Source organism: Actinia tenebrosa, unplaced genomic scaffold (assembly GCF_029948245.1).
Source record: "Actinia tenebrosa isolate PJP-AT-01 unplaced genomic scaffold, QUT_ActTen_1.0 PGA_scaffold2__45_contigs__length_23673736, whole genome shotgun sequence".
Lineage (NCBI taxonomy): Eukaryota > Metazoa > Cnidaria > Anthozoa > Actiniaria > Actiniidae > Actinia > Actinia tenebrosa.
The window spans coordinates 12,672,927-12,694,849 of NW_028292579.1; the positions used below are offsets into that span (position 1 = coordinate 12,672,927).

General features: G+C 39.9%; 3 protein-coding genes across 3 annotated transcripts; all 3 read left to right on the forward strand.

Moving 5' to 3' along the window:
- Positions 1 to 9,166: 9,166 nt before the first annotated feature.
- On the forward strand, positions 9,167 to 12,477 carry LOC116302481 (microfibril-associated glycoprotein 4). The gene is made up of 3 exons (XM_031711781.2): positions 9,167 to 9,564; positions 10,383 to 10,770; positions 11,667 to 12,477. The coding sequence occupies exons 1-3, from the start codon at positions 9,184 to 9,186 to the stop codon at positions 11,933 to 11,935; spliced, it is 1,038 nt and encodes a 345-aa protein (XP_031567641.2). The 5' UTR covers positions 9,167 to 9,183; the 3' UTR covers positions 11,936 to 12,477.
- Positions 12,478 to 12,988: 511 nt separating this feature from the next.
- LOC116302532 (uncharacterized) lies at positions 12,989 to 17,630 on the forward strand. The gene is made up of 11 exons (XM_031711853.2): positions 12,989 to 13,147; positions 13,235 to 13,312; positions 13,656 to 13,876; positions 14,515 to 14,597; positions 15,324 to 15,377; positions 15,560 to 15,713; positions 16,076 to 16,149; positions 16,453 to 16,506; positions 16,963 to 17,027; positions 17,161 to 17,240; positions 17,520 to 17,630. The coding sequence occupies exons 1-11, from the start codon at positions 13,119 to 13,121 to the stop codon at positions 17,558 to 17,560; spliced, it is 933 nt and encodes a 310-aa protein (XP_031567713.2). The 5' UTR covers positions 12,989 to 13,118; the 3' UTR covers positions 17,561 to 17,630.
- Positions 17,631 to 19,397: 1,767 nt separating this feature from the next.
- Positions 19,398 to 21,052, forward strand: LOC116302524 (QRFP-like peptide receptor). Its single transcript, XM_031711846.2, has one exon. The coding sequence runs from the start codon at positions 19,651 to 19,653 to the stop codon at positions 20,770 to 20,772; it is 1,122 nt and encodes a 373-aa protein (XP_031567706.2). The 5' UTR covers positions 19,398 to 19,650; the 3' UTR covers positions 20,773 to 21,052.
- Positions 21,053 to 21,923: the final 871 nt, after the last annotated feature.

Genomic DNA, 21,923 nt, shown 5'->3' on the forward strand with positions numbered 1-21,923 from the left:
AGCCGATGAATTTCAACGAGTAAAAACATTTGGAAAGGCAAATAAGATAGAAGATAAATCAGTAAAAATATGATCTTGCAATGGCAAATGTAATATCTCAAAATGATTATAGTCCCTAAAATAAGCCATAAATCCAGCAAATTGCTTTCAGTAAACATGTTATCGCATGAGCAAGCCAATCATTGCCTTTTACTGCCTTTTGGCATTCATTCCAATTGATCTTAAAAGTTGCCAATAATTGCAATATGACAGTGGACTTCATATCAAATTGATTTCGCAAGTGTTTAAGGGACTTGTTGTTTTTCGATTCATTTTTCATACCTTGATTTTTTTTTTCGTTCTTCATACCATTTTAATTTCTGACAGCAACTAAGGCCCAGGTCAGACGGCGTAATTCACATGAGCCGAACCTCATATAGGGTAATAAGGTCATGCGAAGTACGGCGTCTGACCCAATTAAGTTCGACTGATTCAATTTGGACCGACTAAGTCGTTCTTCACGACTAGGTCAGTCGTGAAGAACGACTGAAGATCGACTTCGGGTCAAACGCCGTACCTCACATGGGCCGATCCAAATGCATTAATTATGTTAATGCATGTTTTGGCCTCGTTTTCATTAACCATCACTAAAGCGCATGCGCACTTGAGCATTCTTCAAAGATGGCGGATGATTTTCGATTTTTCTGAGAATGTAAAGGAATGTTCCCCTGGAAACCCTGAATCTTTTCTTAAACCGTTCATCTGAATAATTGTTCCAGACGATTTCAAACCAACCAAAATTACGTGCAAAGCGTTTACATGCTCTTTCACGTACTTTCGTTTCATTTCGCGAAAGCAGAAGAAGAGCAGAAACAAAACATACACGTAGCAGTGCCACCCTTCTTTTTTGCAAAAGTATGATGCTTTTTTTGATGGTAGCCCGTCTTCTTCTTGAATTCAAAATTTTTTTTATTAGCAATATCCGGCGAGCTGCCATGGCCGACGCCATTATGATGCGTTTGCCGCTGACCACTCAAACATGATTGTTTTTGGTACGACTGTAAATACTCGTAATAAGTTCGACGTTTGACTCGACCCAGTCGATCTAATTCCATAAGTCGATCCAAACTACAATTAGGTTCGGCTCATGTGAATTACGGCGTCTGACCTGGGCCTAATTCTCTTCTTTTTTCTTCTTCTTTTTCATCATCTTCCTTTTATTATTTTTGAGAAATTTGTAATCAGTTTTATCTTCATGGAGCATGCATTTGCTTATAAGCCGGCAGGTGAAACAAAGAGTTGTTTATGATATTTTATTATTATTTTAAATTTTTATAGGATAGAGTAATCTTACTATTGATTAAATTCAATTGGCAACCAAATTTTTGGGAGGCGATTTCCATGGCAACCATTACAGAGCGAAACATCTGCTACATTCCTTCCCATTAGTACATCTTGAATCCAGTTGAATTAACTTCATTTAGTTCGACATTGTGGCTTCGGGCAAATTAATATTCTGAGCAATAACTTCACCAAACTACCTTGAAAATCCTGTTTTAATTCCTTTTTCCTTATTCCCAAACGAAAGAGAAAATATATTTGAAAATATCGAACGCCTTAGCCGCAAGTCATAGTCTTCCCAATGAAAACAGATCATGCCGGCTGCTGTCTTATTACAAATATTGAATTATAAATATTGATTTATAAGTTTATAAATTTTTAACGCGCTGATAAGAGAAGCATAGAAGCTATAGATATGGTGATAGGGGGCTGAATATGCAATAACTCGATCGACGAACTCCCGCTAACTAGAAGCAATTTTCTTTTCCCAGCCTCAGGTAGTTTTCTCTATAATTTTACACTCAATAACTTGAACTTTGTTTCAACTGTAATTTATGATGAAACCCAAAACGTTTTAGTTCATTAATATTCCTGTAGTGAGAACGATGTTTTTCTACACGACATGAAAATACGTAATTAAGCGGAGTCAGCAGAAAATCCTTTCCACTAGTTTTTAACAAGTTGCTGCTTAGTTCTGCGTATTAGTCCGAAAATAAATACAGTAAATATTGTTCATTTTAAACTGTTTTCCGTTATTAACCTGAATCACGCATTAAGCTATGTTTGAATAAACATGAATAAAAGCAAAACACGGTAGTCTGCTCTCATCCGGTTCTCGAACTCGCAATAACTCGAACTTCTTTCATTTTCTTTAGAGGTTCGAGTTACCGGGATTCAACTGTATATTTTCATTTTGACTCATCACAGCATGGTTTACTATGCAACAAAGCAACAGACATACAAGAGAAAGACAGACAGACACTAACGCCGGGGTCACGTGATTTCACCCTCTGAAAAATGTTTGAAAAATGACAAAAATGTTTGATTTGAGTGGGTCAGGTCATGTGTCCTGAAATTTCGACTGGAGTCGTCCCTTTAAGGCCAGAGATTACCAATATCAGAAAACGACACAAGAAAATAGGAGCGATTTGCTTTGTAGGGGTTAGTTACTCGTTCCGAGGTAATTACCAAGGAACGAGTAACTAACTGGCTTAGCTCATAGATAACGAGGTTATCGAAACAAACTACAAACCATTGCTTTGCTCAAACGCTTTTAAAATGGTGAAATTACAGCTAGACACTGTAATGCATTGCTTTAATATTGTGTATTGTGACGAACTCTTCATATATTACAATACCCGTAAAGGATCGGTTCAAATTAATTTCAAATTAAAGTGGCCGTAGAGCAAGCCGACTGTACCTAGTCTGCATAGTTAAGACCGACTACTCAAAAGCTTAAAAGAGACAAATGTTGTAAATTTATTCTGAAATGAAGCCCCTGCATGGGCGATGAATCAATAAAGCTTATCGTATATGTAAAGTTTTGACCCTATGATCAAGCATAAGTGAGAATTTTATCGGCTACATGTGCTCTTCTCCTTAGAATCTCATTTTCAAGTTCACATGCAGTTTTGAGCTTTGAGGTCATTTTAAATTTCTGGGGTCTTATGTTGTGGTGCAATAGCGGTACCTACAAGCTTGAATTTGGAGTTTCTTTGGGGGGATTGAGACGGATCAAAAGTGCCATGGACTTCATTTCTTATCCAATTTCATAAAAATATCTACCAAAATACTCTGAAAAGATTTTATTCTTTCAAGCTGAATGGACAAATTTGATTCTGAGCACGTGTGAAAAGAAAATCCACCATGAATTTCAAAAAGTATCTATTGTTTACATACGAAGTCCTTGTTACATTGCTGTTGCTAGTGATAACGAAAGTCTTAACAGACATTAACATTTATCAAACACGTATCTGTTAAAGTTTGTGTTATTCACCATTTTCCATACTTCGGTTCACTGGTCAAACACAAAGCATTCAGTCGAGGTTGCAAGGTTCAAATTTGAATAATCCTTTCGGAAAGTACCTTGGCGCCTCGCTTGGGCGCTTTATATTTGACCAGTGAACCGATGAATGGAAAATGGTGAATACCTACGTTAGGCTTATGCAATTATTAAAGTGCTTGTACACGCTCGCTTCGGCTCTAACATAGCTGCTTCTAATATATTAGTCATGCGTTTAACACAATGTTCGTGTCTTCCCGCCAAACCAAACTGACAGTTTAATGTGGTTAAATGTAATTTAGGCTAAGTTAGACTCGAGGTCAATGACATCTCGCAGTAGCGTTGTCCGGACGCATACCGCTATCTCCGCTGTCAACGCATTTATTACCTCACGCGATCGTTGATCGACTCAGCTAGCAAGTTGTTTATAGCATGTCGCAATCTATTCTAGTCGATCTCTGTGGCCTGTATGAGATATGGATCATAGCTATCATTACGAAATTCGATAAGACGCTACACACGTGATCACGCTAGCTTAATGCCAACCACGCGAACCTTTATTCGCCATCGCTATCTATCGCTAGCACTTGCTATACGACGCTATTACGCTATTACGCCATTACACTACAACACGAGTTTAATTTAATTTTTCATCATGCCACCGAAACGTTCGCTGACAAACCTCAACGAAGAGGTTCCTGAACGAAATCCGCTCAGCAGCACTCCGCAATCAACGTCCACCGTGACACTCTCACAGGAATACCGACGGGAGCTCGTGGACGAAGTAGTCAGGGCTGTTCTTGCCGCTACACAGCAAACGGCCATCTCGCAATCGCCTGCAGCAACGACAAGCCAACCAGTATTGCCACTGCAGTCAACAGCCCAGGACACACCAGGTACGTCCAATGTGTTAGTACCAAACTTTGTAAACACGTTCTCGCTCGCGAGCGTAAATACAACTAGTACCGCTAGCATAGTGACTTTGCCTATCCCGCAAGCTCGTTCGCTAGGAGCTGTTGGCGGTCCTCCCAGCTCAACGACTACGGTTTTATCTGGCTCCCTCACGTCGTCAAAGACCTTCGCAACGCCAGCAGTTGTTCAGCCCTTTGTTATTGGACCTGGTGCTTCTCCGGTCCCGGCCAAATTAGTCACGCATATCGTTAGCGGGAAGTTCCTTGATTTAGGCGAGCTAATCCCGTCCAATTTGGTCGAGGCGGCAACCGAGCCACAAGTGTTCCTCGACGGCCATATTGTTTTGACTGCTGGGCCTAAGCGTAATAAACGCAAGATCGAGGACATAGTTACATGGATTGAGACATTCACTAGCTACGCCCTGGTTATGTCTGAGTACTTCCCCCACCGCTGGAAGGATCTATCGCTTTATAAGCTGCTCATCATACGCACGTACAGGCAGTTCGGCGGTAAAGCTTGGCTGAATTATGATAAGGCCTTTCGGGAGCACGCGGCCGCGACTAGCCTTACCAACTGGGCTAACATCGACACGCAGTTGTATAGCTTCTACACGGCTGGTCCAGCGCATCGTGCTAGCTTTTCCCACAATGGCGATGAGGAGCAACCAAGGGGTTCAAACAGCAGTGGTGTCATCTGTCGTTCATGGAACAAAGGGCAATGTTCCTCGCGCTTCTCCTTGTGCCGTTTTGCCCACAAATGCTCTTCGTGTGCTGGTCGTCACCGCCTCGTAGAGTGCCCGGAATTTTTCAAAGAAAAAACTGAGACGGAGCGAAAACGACGAACTCCGTCTCCCGAGCTTTCAGCAGATAAATTGAAAACTAAAAGACGCTAGCTTTCAAAAAGTTTTTTATATCATGCTTTGTTAGTCATTATTTTGTTTATCGGTCATGGGTAACTCATGTTTATGTTATACCTATCAAGTTTATTAGCTCTTAGTTATCATGCTACACTGCCGTGACCAGAATTGCCTTTCTGGAGTCTTATATTTGATACTACTGTGCGTCTTAAAAAATTCCCATAGCGTGCCGTTTCTTGGCATGTATTCTGCTCCGTGCTATCGGTTCGTGGTCCGAGGCGTTCTTTGCATATTTGTTCTTGCTATGTTGACACGTCACGTCACTTCATTTAGCGCTACTTAACATGTCTCCTGTCAGTTCGTTTATCTCAACGAGACAGCGCGACGCGCCGTGACATTTTAGCTCTTATCTCCTGATGGCTCAGGTCATCGGCACGCCATAATCTACGCTCTGGGCTGATGTTTATTTACTCTTACTTCGCGGCTAATCGGCTTTGTAATGTTCACATTAATTGTATAATTCATTCAAAGTCTTTGTACCATCTGTTGTGTGACTTTGCGTATTCATTTCAGCGTTGTGTGGCCTCCCTTCTGTCTCCGAGGTTACCCCTCTCCGTGTGGATTGCTTTGCAAGGGAGTTAAAATTACACCCTGACCCCGTCAAGGTGGCATACGTTTTAGATGGCATCCATGATGGCTTCCACATCGGCTTTCAGCACTCGATGAAGCTCAAATTGGCCAAAAACAACAAACAATCCGCCATGCAAAACCCAGTGGTGATTGATTGCTATCTTCAAAATGAAATCCTTCGGGGTAGGGTTGCAGGGCCCTTCGTTCATCCTCCATTGCCTAACTTGCAGATCAGCAGTTTTGGAGTAATTCCCAAGCGCGGGCAGCCGGGTAAATGGAGGCTGATAGTCGATTTATCATCGCCCAGGGGGTATAGCGTTAACGATGGGATCAACCGTGAGGAATTTACGTTGCAGTACGTCACAGTCGACGAAATAGTCAAAATGGTGTCCAAATTAGGCGTCGGTGCAATGATGGCTAAGTTTGATGTCGAATCAGCATATCGTAATATCCCCATCCATCCATCCGACAGACATTTATTAGGCATGCGGTGGAAAGACAAATACTTTGTAGATCTTGCGCTACCTTTTGGCCTTCGCTCAGCTCCATTTATATTCAATTCGGTGGCCGCTATGGTGGAATGGATTCTAGCTAACAATTATGCAGTTTCACACTTAGTCCATTATTTAGATGATTTTGTCATGGCGGGGCCCCCATGCTCGGACGCATGCGCACACAATCTCACCACATCGGTACGGTTGTGCGAAGACCTTGGCCTCCCCCTACATCCGGACAAATGTATCGGACCTGCTTCGACTCTAGTAGTCTTAGGAATCGAATTAGATTCAATTAATCAAATTGCTCGTTTGCCTGCAGACAAACTCTCGAACCTGCAGCAGCTGATAACCAGGTGGCGGTCGCGCCGACACTGCAACAAGCGCGAGCTTGAGTCGCTAATAGGCCACCTTCACCACGCTGCCAAAGTGGTGTGGCCCGGACGCACCTTCATCAGACGCCTAATTGATCTGCTTCGCTGCTTTCGCAACCCGGCGCATCCCATCCGACTCAACGTGGAGTTCCGTCGCGATCTGGAATGGTGGTACCAGTTTCTCTACTCCTGGAACGGGGTAAGCTTCTGGCTTTACCCCGGCATCCCAGTCGTACATGACATAGAGGTGATATCTGATGCCTCGGGAGCAATAGGCTATGGGGCGTTCTACAATCAGGCGTGGTTCAACGGTCGGTGGCGTGCGACACAGAAAACAGAATCCATTGCGTACAAAGAACTCTTTCCTATTGTACTAGCGGCCCATGTGTGGGGGCACGAATGGTCGAGACGACTCGTGCTCTTCCGCTCAGACAATGAAGCAGTAGTGGCCATCCTGAACCAAAGAACATCAAAAGTTCCAGCTCTTATGCGGCTCCTCCGAAGCCTTCTGTACGCAGCAGCTCGGTTTAGCTTTACATTCTCATCCGAGCATATCCCCGGAATCGATAATTCGATTGCTGATGCATTGTCTCGCTTTAATTGGCAGGAATTCAGACGGGCAGCACCTTCAGCGCAGCTACAAGCTACGCCACTGCCAACACATCTCATCGCACAATTAACCGGTCCCTACTAGACAGCCAATGCCAGGAACTTCTACTCAACGGCCTCGCACCAACTACACGTCGTACGTACGCGTCAGCCCAAAGGAGGTTCGTCGACTTTTGCAATCAGCTTGGCTCAGTGACGTGCCCCACGGACGAAAGCACTCTTTGCCTTTTTATCACACATTTGTCACAGTCTATACAGCACAAATCCATTAAAGTCTATTTGTCTGCCATTCGATCCCTCCACATTGAACAGGGTTTCGCCGATCCACTGACGAACTGCCACAGGCTTCAGCAGGTCTTCCGCGGAATAAAACGCGCACAGGGTTCGGCATCCTCGCAACGCCTGCCCATCACCGACTCGCTCATGCTTCACATACACAATGCCCTCGACCTGGCAACTTTTGACCACATCATGTTTTGGGCTGCCTGCACACTGGCCTACTTCGGTTTTTTGAGATCCGCCGAATTTACAGTTCCCCTTATTTCAAAGTTCGACTCTGCCATCCATTTACAAGTTTCTGATTTGGCCTTCGACAAGTTAGACCGACCCTCCTGTCTCCGAATATGGATAAAAGCATCTAAGACGGATCCCTTCCGAGAAGGCTGTCACGTGCACATCGGCTTAGGCACTTGGCCACTATGTGCGGTCTCAGCGATGAGTGCCTATCTGCACAAGAGAGGTAATTGCCAAGGTCCTCTGTTCATGCTTCAAAATGGCCAATCCTTATCGCGCGAGCTGCTGTCCTCCTGGCTAAAACGCATATTTGCAGCAGCCGGTATACCAGGCAATTTCTCTAGCCACAGCTTTCGAATCGGTGCGGCTACAGTCGCTGCTCGCAATGGCGTCCCCGACCATCTCATCCAAGCACTAGGCCGCTGGACCAGTACCGCCTATTTGTCTTACATCAGAACTCCTGCCGAAGCGCTAGCCAAAGTAACGCAACAGTTGTCATAAACTTCTATACGACAGCAATGATAGATGAGATTAACAATTAAAAGAAAACTGTTTAACCTGCTGCTTATGTGTCTTGTTCGTTGTTGCGCTCTCTCCTGTTTGTTGCCAGTTCCTGAGCTTGGTGCTTGGTGCACTTCGGTGGGGAGGTCCTGGTTCCCTGTCCCTCTCCTCCAAGCACCTTGGAGAATCCATTGGGTGGTGACAGGGTGACCATGGTTACCGCTAATTTGTGCCTGGCTCCGCCCATCCCACCGAATATGCACCTAACGCCAAGCTCATCATTAACGATGAGTTTAAATGTGGTTAAATGTAATTTAGGCTAAGTTAGACTCGAGGTCAATGACATCTCGCAGTAGCGTTGTCCGGACGCATACCGCTATCTCCGCTGTCAACGCATTTATTACCTCACGCGATCGTTGATCGACTCAGCTAGCAAGTTGTTTATAGCATGTCGCAATCTATTCTAGTCGATCTCTGTGGCCTGTATGAGATATGGATCATAGCTATCATTACGAAATTCGATAAGACGCTACACACGTGATCACGCTAGCTTAATGCCAACCACGCGAACCTTTATTCGCCATCGCTATCTATCGCTAGCACTTGCTATACGACGCTATTACGCTATTACGCTATTACGCTACAACACGAGTTTAATTTCCCGCCCGCCATCCCTACCACTGGTACAGGTAAGTAGAGGTAAGTATTCCATTGACTGATCGCGGTCAATGTGACAGGTGTTCGGTGGGTGGTGACAGGGTGACCATGGTTACCGCTAATTTGTGCCTGGCTCCGCCCATCCCACCGAATATGCACCTAACGCCAAGCTCATCATTAACGATGAGTTTAACTCAAATAAAAATGTGTTAGTTGGCTGAACGACAGCTGAAAAAACTCCAGTCAAAAACAAATACACAGAGTGAGGTTTACAAACTTTGACGCCTTGGTAGTTTTCAGAAACCCACGATAAGTATGATCTCAAGGGCGATAGAAAAGGGGTTGTTTTCTGCTGTTGTTTTCATTTTTCTGCTTTTTTTTCGAATGTCATTGCAGCTTGATGGAAATGGGTATTCAACTTTTCCTCAGCTGATAACTAAAGATCTTGGAAGTCGATATTTTTCTGTCAAAAAGGGATATAGGCTTGATGGGAAGCCGAGTAAAACCATTCAAGTCCATGACACCTTTACTTGCCTTCAACACTGTATGAAAGATTCGTGTATCTCGGTGAATTTCCAAGAGAAAACGAGAACAAAGGGAACTCATGTTTGTGAATTGATAACTGGAAAACTATCGCCAAGTGAACTTGATAAAGCTTTGAGAGGCGACGACACTTTTAATTTCATTTCTTTGCAGGTAATGCTTCTATTTCTATCACGTCCTATATTATTTAGGATTTAGGTTACTTTAGGGTACTATAAAAATTTATATGGAGAATAGAAACGTTTTGATTTTTTGGCTTTTGCAGTTGTTTTCATTTTCAGTATAATTCTTGTTCGTTTTAGGTTTATTTTTCTTTTTGTTTTATTTTCTTAGAAAGATAAAAATATATATTAAAAAATAATTTTGCCAACTCCATTGCGGAGTGTGAGCTCAGCTCATGAAAAGCATTAAATGAAATCCCGAGGGAAATTAAAAAGTACAGTGAGCAAACGAAATGTCATTCATTTTCACTAAAAGAAACAAGTTTTTCAAAGAATGTTTGTATTCGACATGGCTTTTTATTTACTTTACAAGAGAACGCTGTATTTACTTTTCATTCATCAGCCAAAAACAAATAACAGTATTCTCTTCCTATCAAACCCACATTTTGTCAGCTTTTTCTGTTCTTTGTTTCTTTTTTTATTCTTTTCTGTTTTCCTTTTTTTTTTTTTTTTTTTTTTTCTTTTTTTTTCTTCTGTAGTGTCTCTTACGTTCTTTCTTGCGTAAAAAGTTATTGTCTGACAGTGAAAATTTGATTTATCAGAATAAATGCCTCTTTCATTTGTTTTATCTCTTTCATGTCAGTATTTCATTTGTATATATCGACGTTTCTATTAATTGCCTTTTTTTCTGGTAGTTTACTACCAAAGTTGTCTGAAAAGTATACCAGCGATAAATATGTATATATATTTATACATATTAATAACATATTTTCAAATATAACTTATACAGTGACATCTTAAATTTTGCAGCCGCCATTGTATAAAGATTGTCATGAAATCTACAAAGACGGAGGAAAAGTCAGCGGTGTCTACAGCATCTCTCCCAGTCAGTTTCATCCAGTTCAAGTCTACTGTGACATGGTAACCAGTGGAGGAGGATGGACTGTCATCCAAAAACGAATAGACGGCTCGGTCGATTTTTACCGTGACTGGGCTGACTATGAATGGGGGTTTGGAAACAAACTTGGAGAGTACTGGTTGGGACTGGATAATATCCACAGGATGACGTCACAGAGGAGATACCGCCTGCGAGTTGACATGGAGGACTTCGAGGGAAACACGCGATATGCTGATTATGGATTGTTTAAGGTGGCTGATGAGAGTGTTAATTACCGTCTTACTGTGGGACAGTACACAGGTAAGTTGTTTGACAAGTAGATGCACTTCCTATGCCAAATATACTGAAAAATATTTACCAATGGCTACCGCTAGCATAGAGGAAGAAAAATCATCCAATTTCATAAAAATAAAAAGTAAGAAATGATAAATCAGTAGTAGTAGACTTTTCTTCGGCTCCAATTCTTTTTTGTCAATTTTTATTGTGTCACAAGGATAGTTTCCGAACATATTTTCTTCTAAAAGCTGCGCTACTGCTAGACCTTTATGTCAACAAACATGTTAATGCGCATGCTCTGTTGCATTTAAAAACGTCATGAATAATTAATGACCTTAGAACAATATAAAGTCACTACCATGAAGGCATCTGTAAACCCTGATTTGCATAAGGTTGACTTTGAAATATCTCGGCCAAATTACATTTAATGTTAAAATTTTTACTCTAAAAAAGAAGCATTAATCTAGACATTTTAAAAGTAATATACAATATTCGCGTGAGATCATCTGTATGAGGTTTAAAACAGCTCGCTTGCAGCTCGCTCTTTTAAATCCTCATACAGACCTCCCGATCATATTGATCAGAATTTCTATATACACTCGAAGGATCGTTGTCGGGTTCAGAATAGAACATAGAAGCTGAGACCGAAATGGCACATGGGAAGTACGTTAATTAGATGCATGCTGTGACCGGCGAACCGTGGCATTATCCACACTGTTTTTAATACGCGTTTGGCATTCTAGACCGATTGCATGGATGGTGCAAATGAATAAAATATAATATAATTGTCATTTCCCATGTGCCAATGCGGTCTCAGCTTTTATGTTCTATGTTTCTGAACCCGACAACGATTCTTCAATTGAGTGTATATATTACTTAGAATTTGACTCAAGATAAAATGTTAACATTCATCTTGACAGGTGATGCTGGTAATGCGTTGTTTGTTCACGACAACATGACATTTTCCACCAAAGATCGTGATAACGATAAAGATAACTTAAAATCTTGTGCAGTAGCGTTCAAAGGAGCATGGTGGTACAACAATTGTCTGAACTGTAATCCCAATGCTTACTATTACCAGGCCTGTAAAAATGCGTGCCCTGAATATAAAGGGATTTACTGGCAGCAATGGCACGGAGCAAAGTATTCTTTAAAGCGATTTGAAATGAAGATTAAACCAAATTTCTAATTAACAAATAAATATCAAATGGACAAACATAACTTAAAATAGCGCTAGCATAGCATTTTTGGTTTATAGTTACTCATTTGGCTGATACTATTAAATAATACTATTAAATGCAAAGGGTACTAAGCTAGAATAGTCCCTTTCACAGTTCCCTGCGCTAACTTGAAAGGAAAGACCTTTTTTGATAATAGAGACCCTTGGACACACCTTGGACACTTAATTACATGTCTCTATGGATACACCGCTCGTCTCGCTTCGATGCTAAGGCACGGCTACCTTTCAAGATGGCGCAGGAACCTGTGAAGGGGACTATTGGCGAATAAAAAAGTAAATTTGCATTTGTTGTAATAATAAACTTATATTCCCTTGTAACAATCTCTATACAAAAACTGTGCAAATTTTATTTAGAGTTAAACAGTTACTGATAAAAAAGAAAAACAAATATCGATCCGAAAAAGCTCAAAAATGAAAATGAGAAATAAACTGAAAGTGCCACAAGATTGTATCCAATGCTAATATATTCGTGAAATAAACTGAACCACGAGTAAAAATAGGTATCGGGCAGTTTATCCATTTACTACTTCAGTAACCTCCATTAACCAAGATTGGTTCTGTTCCTTAAACGTCCAATATTTTTTTTCTCAACTGCACGATGCACCACCAACATTTCCATAAAATTAACAAAATAATAACCCTGAAAACAATGCTTGAGATGGACTTCATTAATTTCCATTTTAAATCAACGTCGTGGCAGATGGAGCAAGGGAATGCTGTGTACGTACGGTCTGCGAAACGACTATTCTACCGCGATACCTTCGTGCTTCAACATTATCCTGCATCATCTGCGTAAAATAAAACAATTATTATTTATTTATTGTTGTTTGCCCTTTTAACTTCATAAAAATTAAATCCTCTTGCCAGTACAACGATAAAGAAAATACCTCACATCACGTGACTTACAGGTTTATAAATAACCTTCCAAGTCGTTATTGCTTTACAAAACATCAACTGGTACCATCAACGAGTTTGTAAGCAAAACACAAATCTTTGATCATACAACATGGCTGCAGAAAGATCTTAAACCTTATGGCATATCTTTAGCACCAAACGCTCTGGTAAACCCGTGACACTCATTGGCTTTTCACAGCAATGAAAGTCATATTATCAGTGAACGTACCTTCTCCTTATGTCTAGCAAGCAACCGTACAACGAAAGGTAATGATTTATAACGTGTTTTTTTTTATGTGTTTGAAAGTCATGGAGCGTAAAATTGTATTTTAAAACTTTGCATTCTACACGCAGTGTAATCGATATCGCTGATGGCCCGAGAGACGTACTTGATGAACCAAATTATGATGAAGGGAATGAAACAAATGCAAGGTGACTTAATTAGGTTGAAATTATTATGAAGCTTTGCGAATGAGATATTTCGTAGTTTATGTACGAGGTATAATGACAATTGAGCTTGTTGAAATTATTTTATGTAAAATAACTCAGGTTGTGGAATAGAAAGGTTGACAAGGCCTTGATGTCGTTCCATATTGTTTGCTTATATCAACGGTGTTCTGGATTTGCCAGACACTCAACTTCAGACAATCAAATTACTCGGTACAACACCCTCTCATTGGTCTTCAAAGATCAAAAATTTCAGTAAACAATTCCTAAAAAATATAAGTGTTAGTAGCATATGATGTAGCGTATAATTATCTATTTTTTTTTTTAGAATACCAAGAGTTTCAAGAGACTCTAGAAATAACGAAACTGCTACTACATACGACAATTCGACTAGCTCCTCCCCTGACGGGCAGTTGTTCTCGACCAATTACGTCGACCAACTGGTCGAATCTTTCTGGACAAAAATTGACCAAAAGATTGACGATGCAGTATCACAGCAACAAGCAGCACATAAAATACAAGAACAGACTCTACAAAATGATAAACAAGGTTTGCATTTAAAAGGAAGTCTTTCACGCTTAGTCCAATAGTCCCCTTCACACTCCCCTGCGCCATCTTATAAGGTAACTGTGCCTGTGCATCCAAGCGAGAACGGCGGTGACCTTGCAATGATAGAGACCTCTTCATAAACCTTGGATAATTATACCTTGGATGTCTCTACCATTGCAAGGTCACTGCCGCCGTCTTCGCACCATGTAGAGTCACGCGTTGCCTTTCAAGATGGCGCAGGGATCTACGAAATGGACTATTAATTACACCCCAAGCACAAAAAGTATGACCACACTTAAAGTATTCGCATACTTCTATGCACGCTCTTTTGTACGTTAAACCGGCACATTTTGTGCGAAGCTGCCTGGTTCACCAAATAAGGCATGCAAAAGCTCGTTCGGCAGGAAAAAGCCCGTGCATATAGGTATGCGAATACATTAAATGTGGTCACACTTTTGAGCGTTGCGCTATAAAACATTTTGGGAAAACATTATTAAATGCGATTTCAAAGACGCATACTCCATAGCTTTTTGTATATAATAAAAGTGAGTATATATGCAAGTTGCAAATTTTTAGTCAATGTATTTATCTTTCTCGGTATAAGTGCAAGCTTTTCTTTGCCTTTTTTTTATAAACAGCAAAAGAAAAGGAGAAAGCATCCGCCGTGGAGAAGTACACAGAATATTATAATTTCTCGTATTCTTTTATATATATGTTTGAGGTAAGTATAATAAGTTATGATTAGGTCCTATTTTTAGAGAAAAGGGTGCCCAGACTGGTATTGCGGATTCTTTTGGTTTTGGGGTCCCCAGAAACTGTGTCATCCTTACCTTATTGTAAACTGGCAGTTGATGCCGGATCCTTTTAACTTGATAATCTGAAACAGCAATCTTTGTTTGTGTTGATGTAATATATTTGTGATTCTCAGTAGTTTAACCTTAAAGGTAAAGCACCTATATTTAACGTCGGTAGTTCCTTCAGTTGAAATTCAACTGCTATCAATGGAAGCCGAAGGTGCGCACTTTACCCCCCCCTTTCTCCATCAGTGCTCTGTTATAAGAGTATTTAAAGCTGAAGCTACACGGATTAGAGAGAAGTCGAAACAGACGTGGAGATCCTAAGGATCGAACCGTGGACCTCAAGCTCTGAAGCTCACTAACCAACTAAGCTATGCCTGCTTCTGAGTATATATTACTTATTTAAATAATGTAAAAGAACAAAAAGGTATACAACGTCAACATGGGTGAGAAATCATGTGAAGCATTTCACTATGTCAAACGAGCTCAGATCGCCTATTTCAGATCTCCGACCGACAACGTTTAGGTTTTTTGAAATAGGTGTATATCTATTACTATATATCTATTACTATATATCTATTACTATATATATATCTATCCTTATTACTATGATAATCAATGAACGTTTTTGTTATTTTATTTACGATTAGTTTTTGCTGAGGATATGTACACTTTTCAAAACGAAGGTCTTTGCTAAAGCAAGAGTAAGTCAATTCAAAATCAATTGATCCAAATTTCATTCGTCTTTTCCTGGGGTACTCGTAGTTTTGCCACAGTTATGCATATTCCTAGCTCTTTTTCTTCTTTCTCTGAAATATATTATTCAACAGCTAACTATTTTCCTTCGTTGCTTAAAACTGATTGACATCTTTTCATCTACCTGCAGACAGCCGTAGCTTTTATATCTAGTATTCAATGGCGGGAAAATTTTGCCAAGTGCTTGTTTCATCGTCGTGCTCATTTTATAGTATTTTTACTGACTGTCATCGATGTAACGTTGGTGTCATTGATCATCTTAAGGGATTTTGATTTTGTAGACGGTAAGATAACTTGTCTGCAAGTTTTGTACTTGTTGACAAACAAACAATGTAACGAAAAGTAATGTAGTGCAATGCGGGGTAGTGGTTTACCGCTCGCCTCTAGTGGTCCGTGTTTGTGCCCCGGCTCAGACTGGATCAGAAGTAAGCTGAGTTTGTCGGATGTGTTGTTCTCTATCTTCCCACGAGGATTTTTTCTCTGGTTTTCCTCCCCCTGTTAAAATCAACAAGTGAGTTGAGTATTGTATGTATGTTCTAAGTATATAATGTAGTAGTAGTTTCCCGTATGGGGAGTGATGTTTGTAAAGTATGTTTTCTTAAACTTTTGTCAGAGTAATGAGATGCCGTCTTTTATATTTAAACAGAAGAGAACAACGTTGCTGCGTTCCAAACATTCCAGATAATTTGTCTATCTATCATGAGTTGCTTTTTACTTGAGGTAAAGTATGCGTTTTTCCGAAGGGGGAGGGGGGTTGGGGGGAGAGAGTTACTCCCTTTGTTCAAGTGATAGAAATGACGACGTTCCTTCTAGGGCTCAAAATATTTCCTGTGTGAACTCTTTAGAGATAATTCAGTGCACTATATACTGTTTATTGTAAGAGAACACGAAAAAAAAAAAAATAATAATAATATTGTCTGCAGCCACTACACAAACTGAGGGCGATTGACATTCAATTGTTATTCAGTTTTCATGAGCAAAAAGCCTTTTTGTGGTCTCAGTTGTGTTGTCTATTATTTGTAGATTCTATTAAAGATCGTATGCGTGGGAAAGGCCATTTTCTCAGATAGTCTTGAGGTAAGATATTTAAAACGTTATCATGGAGTGAGGAACCAATGTTAATAATAATGGTAATGGTGATAACAATAAGTAAGAGGGAATGGTAACAACTCGCAATATTATCATTATTGGTTAAAAGATGAATCCAAAACGCACGTGAGTGCTGCTTGCAAAAATGGCGCGGGGATTTGCGATACGCGAGCGAATTATCAGAAGCATGACGTGTAGATGAATACTTCTAGACACTCTTCGAAGTTTCTGGGTTCTGCATGCCAATCCCACTGAAGTGCCTTATAACTGCACACGGCACAGCAAACAAGCAAGTTTATTCAATTTAATTTAGTAGTTCAGGCACGAATATAGAAATATAGAAATTGAAAGTACACGAGCGTGCTGTGTGCTCTCATAATCCCAACCAAGCAGAACGCGGGATTTATAACAGTTAATCTATAATTATAATTATCAAACCACCAGGTATTTGATTGTATCCTGGTAACCTTCTACTTTATTGCTGAACTGGCTGCAACAAAAGCTTTCAGGTACTATATTATATAAAGAATACATTCTAAGAAATTAAAAGTAATGGATGTTTCGGGGTTTTTGATAACATCTCAAGTTTTGAATACAGAACTCAGTATAAAAGATACTTCGTTCTATTTTTTTAATTATTAGGAATATTGACGGAACGTACTCCAAGTACATCCATATAGCTGCCTCTTTACGGCTTTGGAGAATCGTTATCATTTTGAGTGGTGAGTGATTTAGAGAATTCAATATCTTCAATCTATGGATGAACGCAACGTAAGCATCGTCCACGAGCTTCCTTTCCCACGCGAAAGTCTAACTATGTGCGTTTCGGCGCAAACTTTGATGATAAGTTGATACAATTATGATTAAAAGAAACTCAATCGATTTTGAACTGTATATGTAACTTATGAATGTCAGCTGCGGGTTTATCTTAATTCGTTCCATCATTTCATTATTCAGTAAGTAAACAGCAGCTTACTCTTGTTTTATCATTCAATTTTCAGACGCTTTTTTAACAAAAGACGAAGCAGAAGAAACGGGATGACAAGTTTCTCAATTTCAAAGCACGAATAGCAAATATCCATTCTTAGATAGCCAAAATATACACTAACGGACGGACCATTAGATTTTTGAGGGGGGGGTGGGGGTGGGGGTGGGGGAGGTTTTGGCAAAAAAAAAAAAAAAAAGACTAAGAAAAAAATGGTGCATAACAAAAGTGCCAGAAATAAATTCCAAATTATGCCCAAAAAAATTCCTGCACAGCCATGAGGCGTAAAAAAAAGATTCCTGCACAAAATAAATTGCCCAAACCTCCCCCCACCCCCCCCCCCCCACTCCCAAATCTAATGGTCCGTCCCTAAGAAAGCAATGCAGGTGCTCGCGTGTGCCCACGGATTCAGTTTGATAGACATCATTAATTTCCGGATGTGAAGCCGATCCGCGAGTAACATAGATTTCATTTGTGAAAAAAGTAATTACAAGTAAGTTATATATATGCCCTACGTGCCACACAGGCATAGAAGATAATGATGATGCATGAGTCAGATGATGATGTATACATGACTCCCAATTAGCACCTATAATATATTATTATGATTCTATGAATTATTTTTTTGCAATGGCATTCGAATAAGTCAGTAATTCGTATGCCGTCTTTGTAACATTTTCGCTGTTAGATTTTCTTACATCTAATCTAAGCCAATCAGTCTTTGACAAGGGGCCTCTTTTGGGATCGCTATAATCAACCGAAAAGATGTCAGTTTTAGTTTTCTCTTATCTTCTCAAAGAAAAAAAGGTAAATAACACGCCTAATGAAATTAAACTCTAACTAGCTTTGTGTGTTTTAGATACAGCGAGTAAAGATGAAACGTCTTGAAAGTAATATCATCCTGTCATTCAATAGCATCAAAACTGACTTTTTTCTCAGGTATAGCCAATTGATGTTCTGTAAATTAATTTTGTTTCTGGTCTGCTTACTTAGTTTTGCCACCAGAATGACATCTTACTCGCGTTGCGTAACTTAAGGTTACGTTTAGACAAATTGCTGTTAGTTATAGGAGTAAAAAACGCTCTAGGATTGTCATCGATCACTGCAGTCGGTTGTTGCATTGCAGCAAGAAATTATTTAGACAAAGTTCAGGGTCGTAACCAGGGGGGAGCACAGGGTGCACGTGCACCCCCCCCCCCCCCCCATAAAAGCTTAAGGTCCGCTAATCCATCTCCTTTTTGTGTGTGTGTGTGTTTTTGTTTTGTTTTTAGTTTTTTTGGGGGGTTCTGCTTCTTTTGGTTACCTTTTTTTTCTTTTTGGTTCTGCAAATTATTGCCTGTACACCCCCCTGCAAGATCCCTAGTTACGCCACTGAGTTGGTAATAAAAAAACGATCGATGGTCCGATTTTATTCGATGTGCACCCTCCCTGTAAAAGTTCTGGTTACGGCCCTGAAATTAATAGAGATTTTTCCTCTATTAACTATGCTGACATGAGAAAATTAAATTAACTCTTATCCAAAATATCTGCATAAGATAATAAAAACGTGTTTTTTTTGTTTTTTTTTTCTTCAGCCAAATACATGTTCCTCAGTTTTGGATAATATAAACCGTTATCAGATATCTTATTCTCGTTTTTTGTTACGTGACTAACCCCCCTAGCTAATCTTTTTTTTAACGGCCCTTAAGGGATAAAAATTGACAAGCAAGCTAATATGTATTGAACAATTCTCGATAATAACTATTCTAAATCAAACAAAGCTGGTTTCTTTCCGACTGAAATGGAATGTTCAATTACCGGTTTTCGATCGGACATTTCAAAGAAGTTTCTAAAGTCTATCACGTCAACCAGTGATAATAACAAAGAACAATATGTACAATATTTGTTTCTCAGTGGATAAAGAAATTCAGTTTGTTCTTATTTACAGTGCATACAACTGACTCCATAAGTATCTACAAATCGTGCTGTATCTCAGAAGAGTGCTCAAACGGCCGTTTCACTAGAGAGGTCACGGTGTGCTCTGTATTTCATTCTATCATTCCTTACCGTCAAAGGTAATTAAGACCTAAAGCACTTTTGTTTTTCAAAAAGACGTCGGAAAGATAGTACTTTTCGAAGAGAATACAAATCGTGGAAGCTGGTCCATCATGTCCATACTGGCTAGTCAAGCCACCAACAAAACTCTGACCAGCAATACATCCACAAGGGCACTTCAAAATCCACCATGGATCATATCGATGTCTGAGGATTCAAGAATATCACTGATAGCTTGTTATTGTGTACTCTTATTGCTGGCTGTTTTTGGCAATTCTTCTGTTGTTGCTATTGTTTGCAAAAATCGACAGATGCAGACCACCATGAACTTCCTCATCGTCAACATGGCGGTATCTGATTTAGCAGGATCACTAGTCACAATACCACGTAAACTTTCAGTACTTTCAACTCTGTCATACGAATTTGATGCTCCTGACATCCTGGGAAAAATCTTATGCAAGCTATGTCCTTTCATTCGCGATGTGTCAATCACTATTTCAATAGAAAGTATGGTAGCTATTGCACTTGATCGCTTCTTAGCGGTGGTTTACCCAATGAGATCCAAACCTCGCATTCTCAACATGAAATTCATGATACCTCTCACATGGTTTGCTGGTTCAGCCATGTTTTCTTTAAACATTGTGTTATTTGAACTCAAATCATTTCAAGAAATTCATCTTTGCTTGAATGAATGGCCAGTCAGTTTTCTTATAGCACGTGAAGCATATTATGGAGCATTCATAACTCTATCGTTCATCGTACCGACGGTTGCCCTTACTGCCCTGTATTTTACTATTGTCTGCAAAATCAAGTCTCAAGCTATTCCAGGTCAACGATCATTGGAATACCTAGCAAGAAGACGAAAACAGAACACCAACATCATCAAGTTGTCAGCTGCAATAGTTCTGACCTTTTTTGTCTGTTGGCTTCCTCATCACACTCTTGGAGCTTTAATGACTTTTGTCTGGAAAGGAAAACTACCAAAAAGTGTTGGACCTTTCTTTGATATTATCAGTGAAACGATAGAATTTGTTTCTTTCATGAGCTTTGCAACAAACCCAGTAATTTGTTTGACATTCAGCAGTAAATATAAAGACTGCATGAAGAAACTTATTTTAATTCCAGACTTGTTTTCAAAACAGCGCCAAGGTGTCTTGAATGTAAATACCCAAAGACCAACGAATATTAGTCAAGAAATGATCACATTGAGTATGACTAATTTAACTGTGACCTAAAGGCGCAATAATTGGACAATTTTTGCTGCTACTGCTCTCGCATCAGCAGCGTTGTGACAAAAGTTACATGAGTGGTTTACACTGTGCAACGAAGACGCAAACGATTGCCGCACCTCGCCTCGCAACTGCTTATTGCACTGTAAGTTACACGCTGCAATGTTCCATGCAATCAGCTTTCTCCTTGCAGAAAAAATTGCTACGTGTAATCGCGCCTTAAGAATACATGCATTATTTGCTAGTAAATAAATACTTTATGCAGATATTCGAGCCAAATTTAACTATTTAATCCCATAATAAAATGAAGGAAAGGTACTGAGTTGCGGTTATCAACTTAGGGATTTTTCAACCTCCTATGGCGGGTATTTTCTGTGCTGTTTGGTGGGTGTGAGCAGCTGTTGTAACTAGTGATGCATGGCAAAATAATCGGGACATTTGCTACTAATTTTTGAAACTCGGTCCCAGACCCCCAAGGTTTACCCCTAAATTGTAGCAAAATGAGCAACTTTTTTCGAGCAAATTTCAGATTTTCGTGTTGTTATTACTTACTTTCTCATAATGTACGGATTTCAACCATTTGGTTATGTTGCTATCTAGAATGTTCGACCGCGCGGCCATCGCGTTGGCGGATTAAAATTAAAATTTTATTCTTTGTCAATCACGAATTGACTAATATACACTCGGTTTATAAAATACTGGGATGTACTGAAGGTTTTGGCGGGAAATTCAACTTTTTTGGCGCAAAAGAAAACAACAGATAGTCAGTATCTTGTTTACGTCTTCGTTTGCTCCCTGGTTAGTTTGTCAAAGGTTCTGGTAAATGAAGAGAAATCCAATACCGAGGACACTGAAAACATAGTCGATAAGAAACCCCTGCATTTCTGAAATTACGAGCTTGTAGATACGATTCGTTTTGGTTTACTTGAAGGTTTTTGTGGAGTTATTCTTCTAGATATCAGAGAAAACCCTTGTCGTCTTATCGATTGACATAACTACACTTTGATGTTTCCACGGCAATCACTACAAAAATCCGTGGAAATTTAAGAAACGGTCGACTATGATTGCTGAAATTCGTTTCGAATGGAGCGATATTATAGATTTGCATAATAGAAGACGACCAGAGCAAATGTCGCGCTTGGAGAGGCAATTTTTTG

Excerpts from the sequence above, each read along its gene's own strand:
- LOC116302532 (XM_031711853.2), top strand. The coding sequence starts at position 13,119 with ATGTCTAGCAAGCAACCGTACAACGAAAG. Across the intron at positions 17,028-17,160 it reads GCTGCAACAAAAGCTTTCAG|GAATATTGACGGAACGTACT; the intron begins GTACTATATTAT and ends TTTAATTATTAG. Across the intron at positions 17,241-17,519 it reads AATCGTTATCATTTTGAGTG|ACGCTTTTTTAACAAAAGAC; the intron begins GTGAGTGATTTA and ends TTCAATTTTCAG.
- LOC116302524 (XM_031711846.2), top strand. The coding sequence starts at position 19,651 with ATGTCCATACTGGCTAGTCAAGCCACCAACAAAACTCTGACCAGCAAT.
- LOC116302481 (XM_031711781.2), top strand. The coding sequence starts at position 9,184 with ATGATCTCAAGGGCGATAGAAAAGGGGTTGTTTTCTGCTGTTGTTTTC. Across the intron at positions 9,565-10,382 it reads TTAATTTCATTTCTTTGCAG|CCGCCATTGTATAAAGATTG; the intron begins GTAATGCTTCTA and ends TAAATTTTGCAG. Across the intron at positions 10,771-11,666 it reads TACTGTGGGACAGTACACAG|GTGATGCTGGTAATGCGTTG; the intron begins GTAAGTTGTTTG and ends TCATCTTGACAG.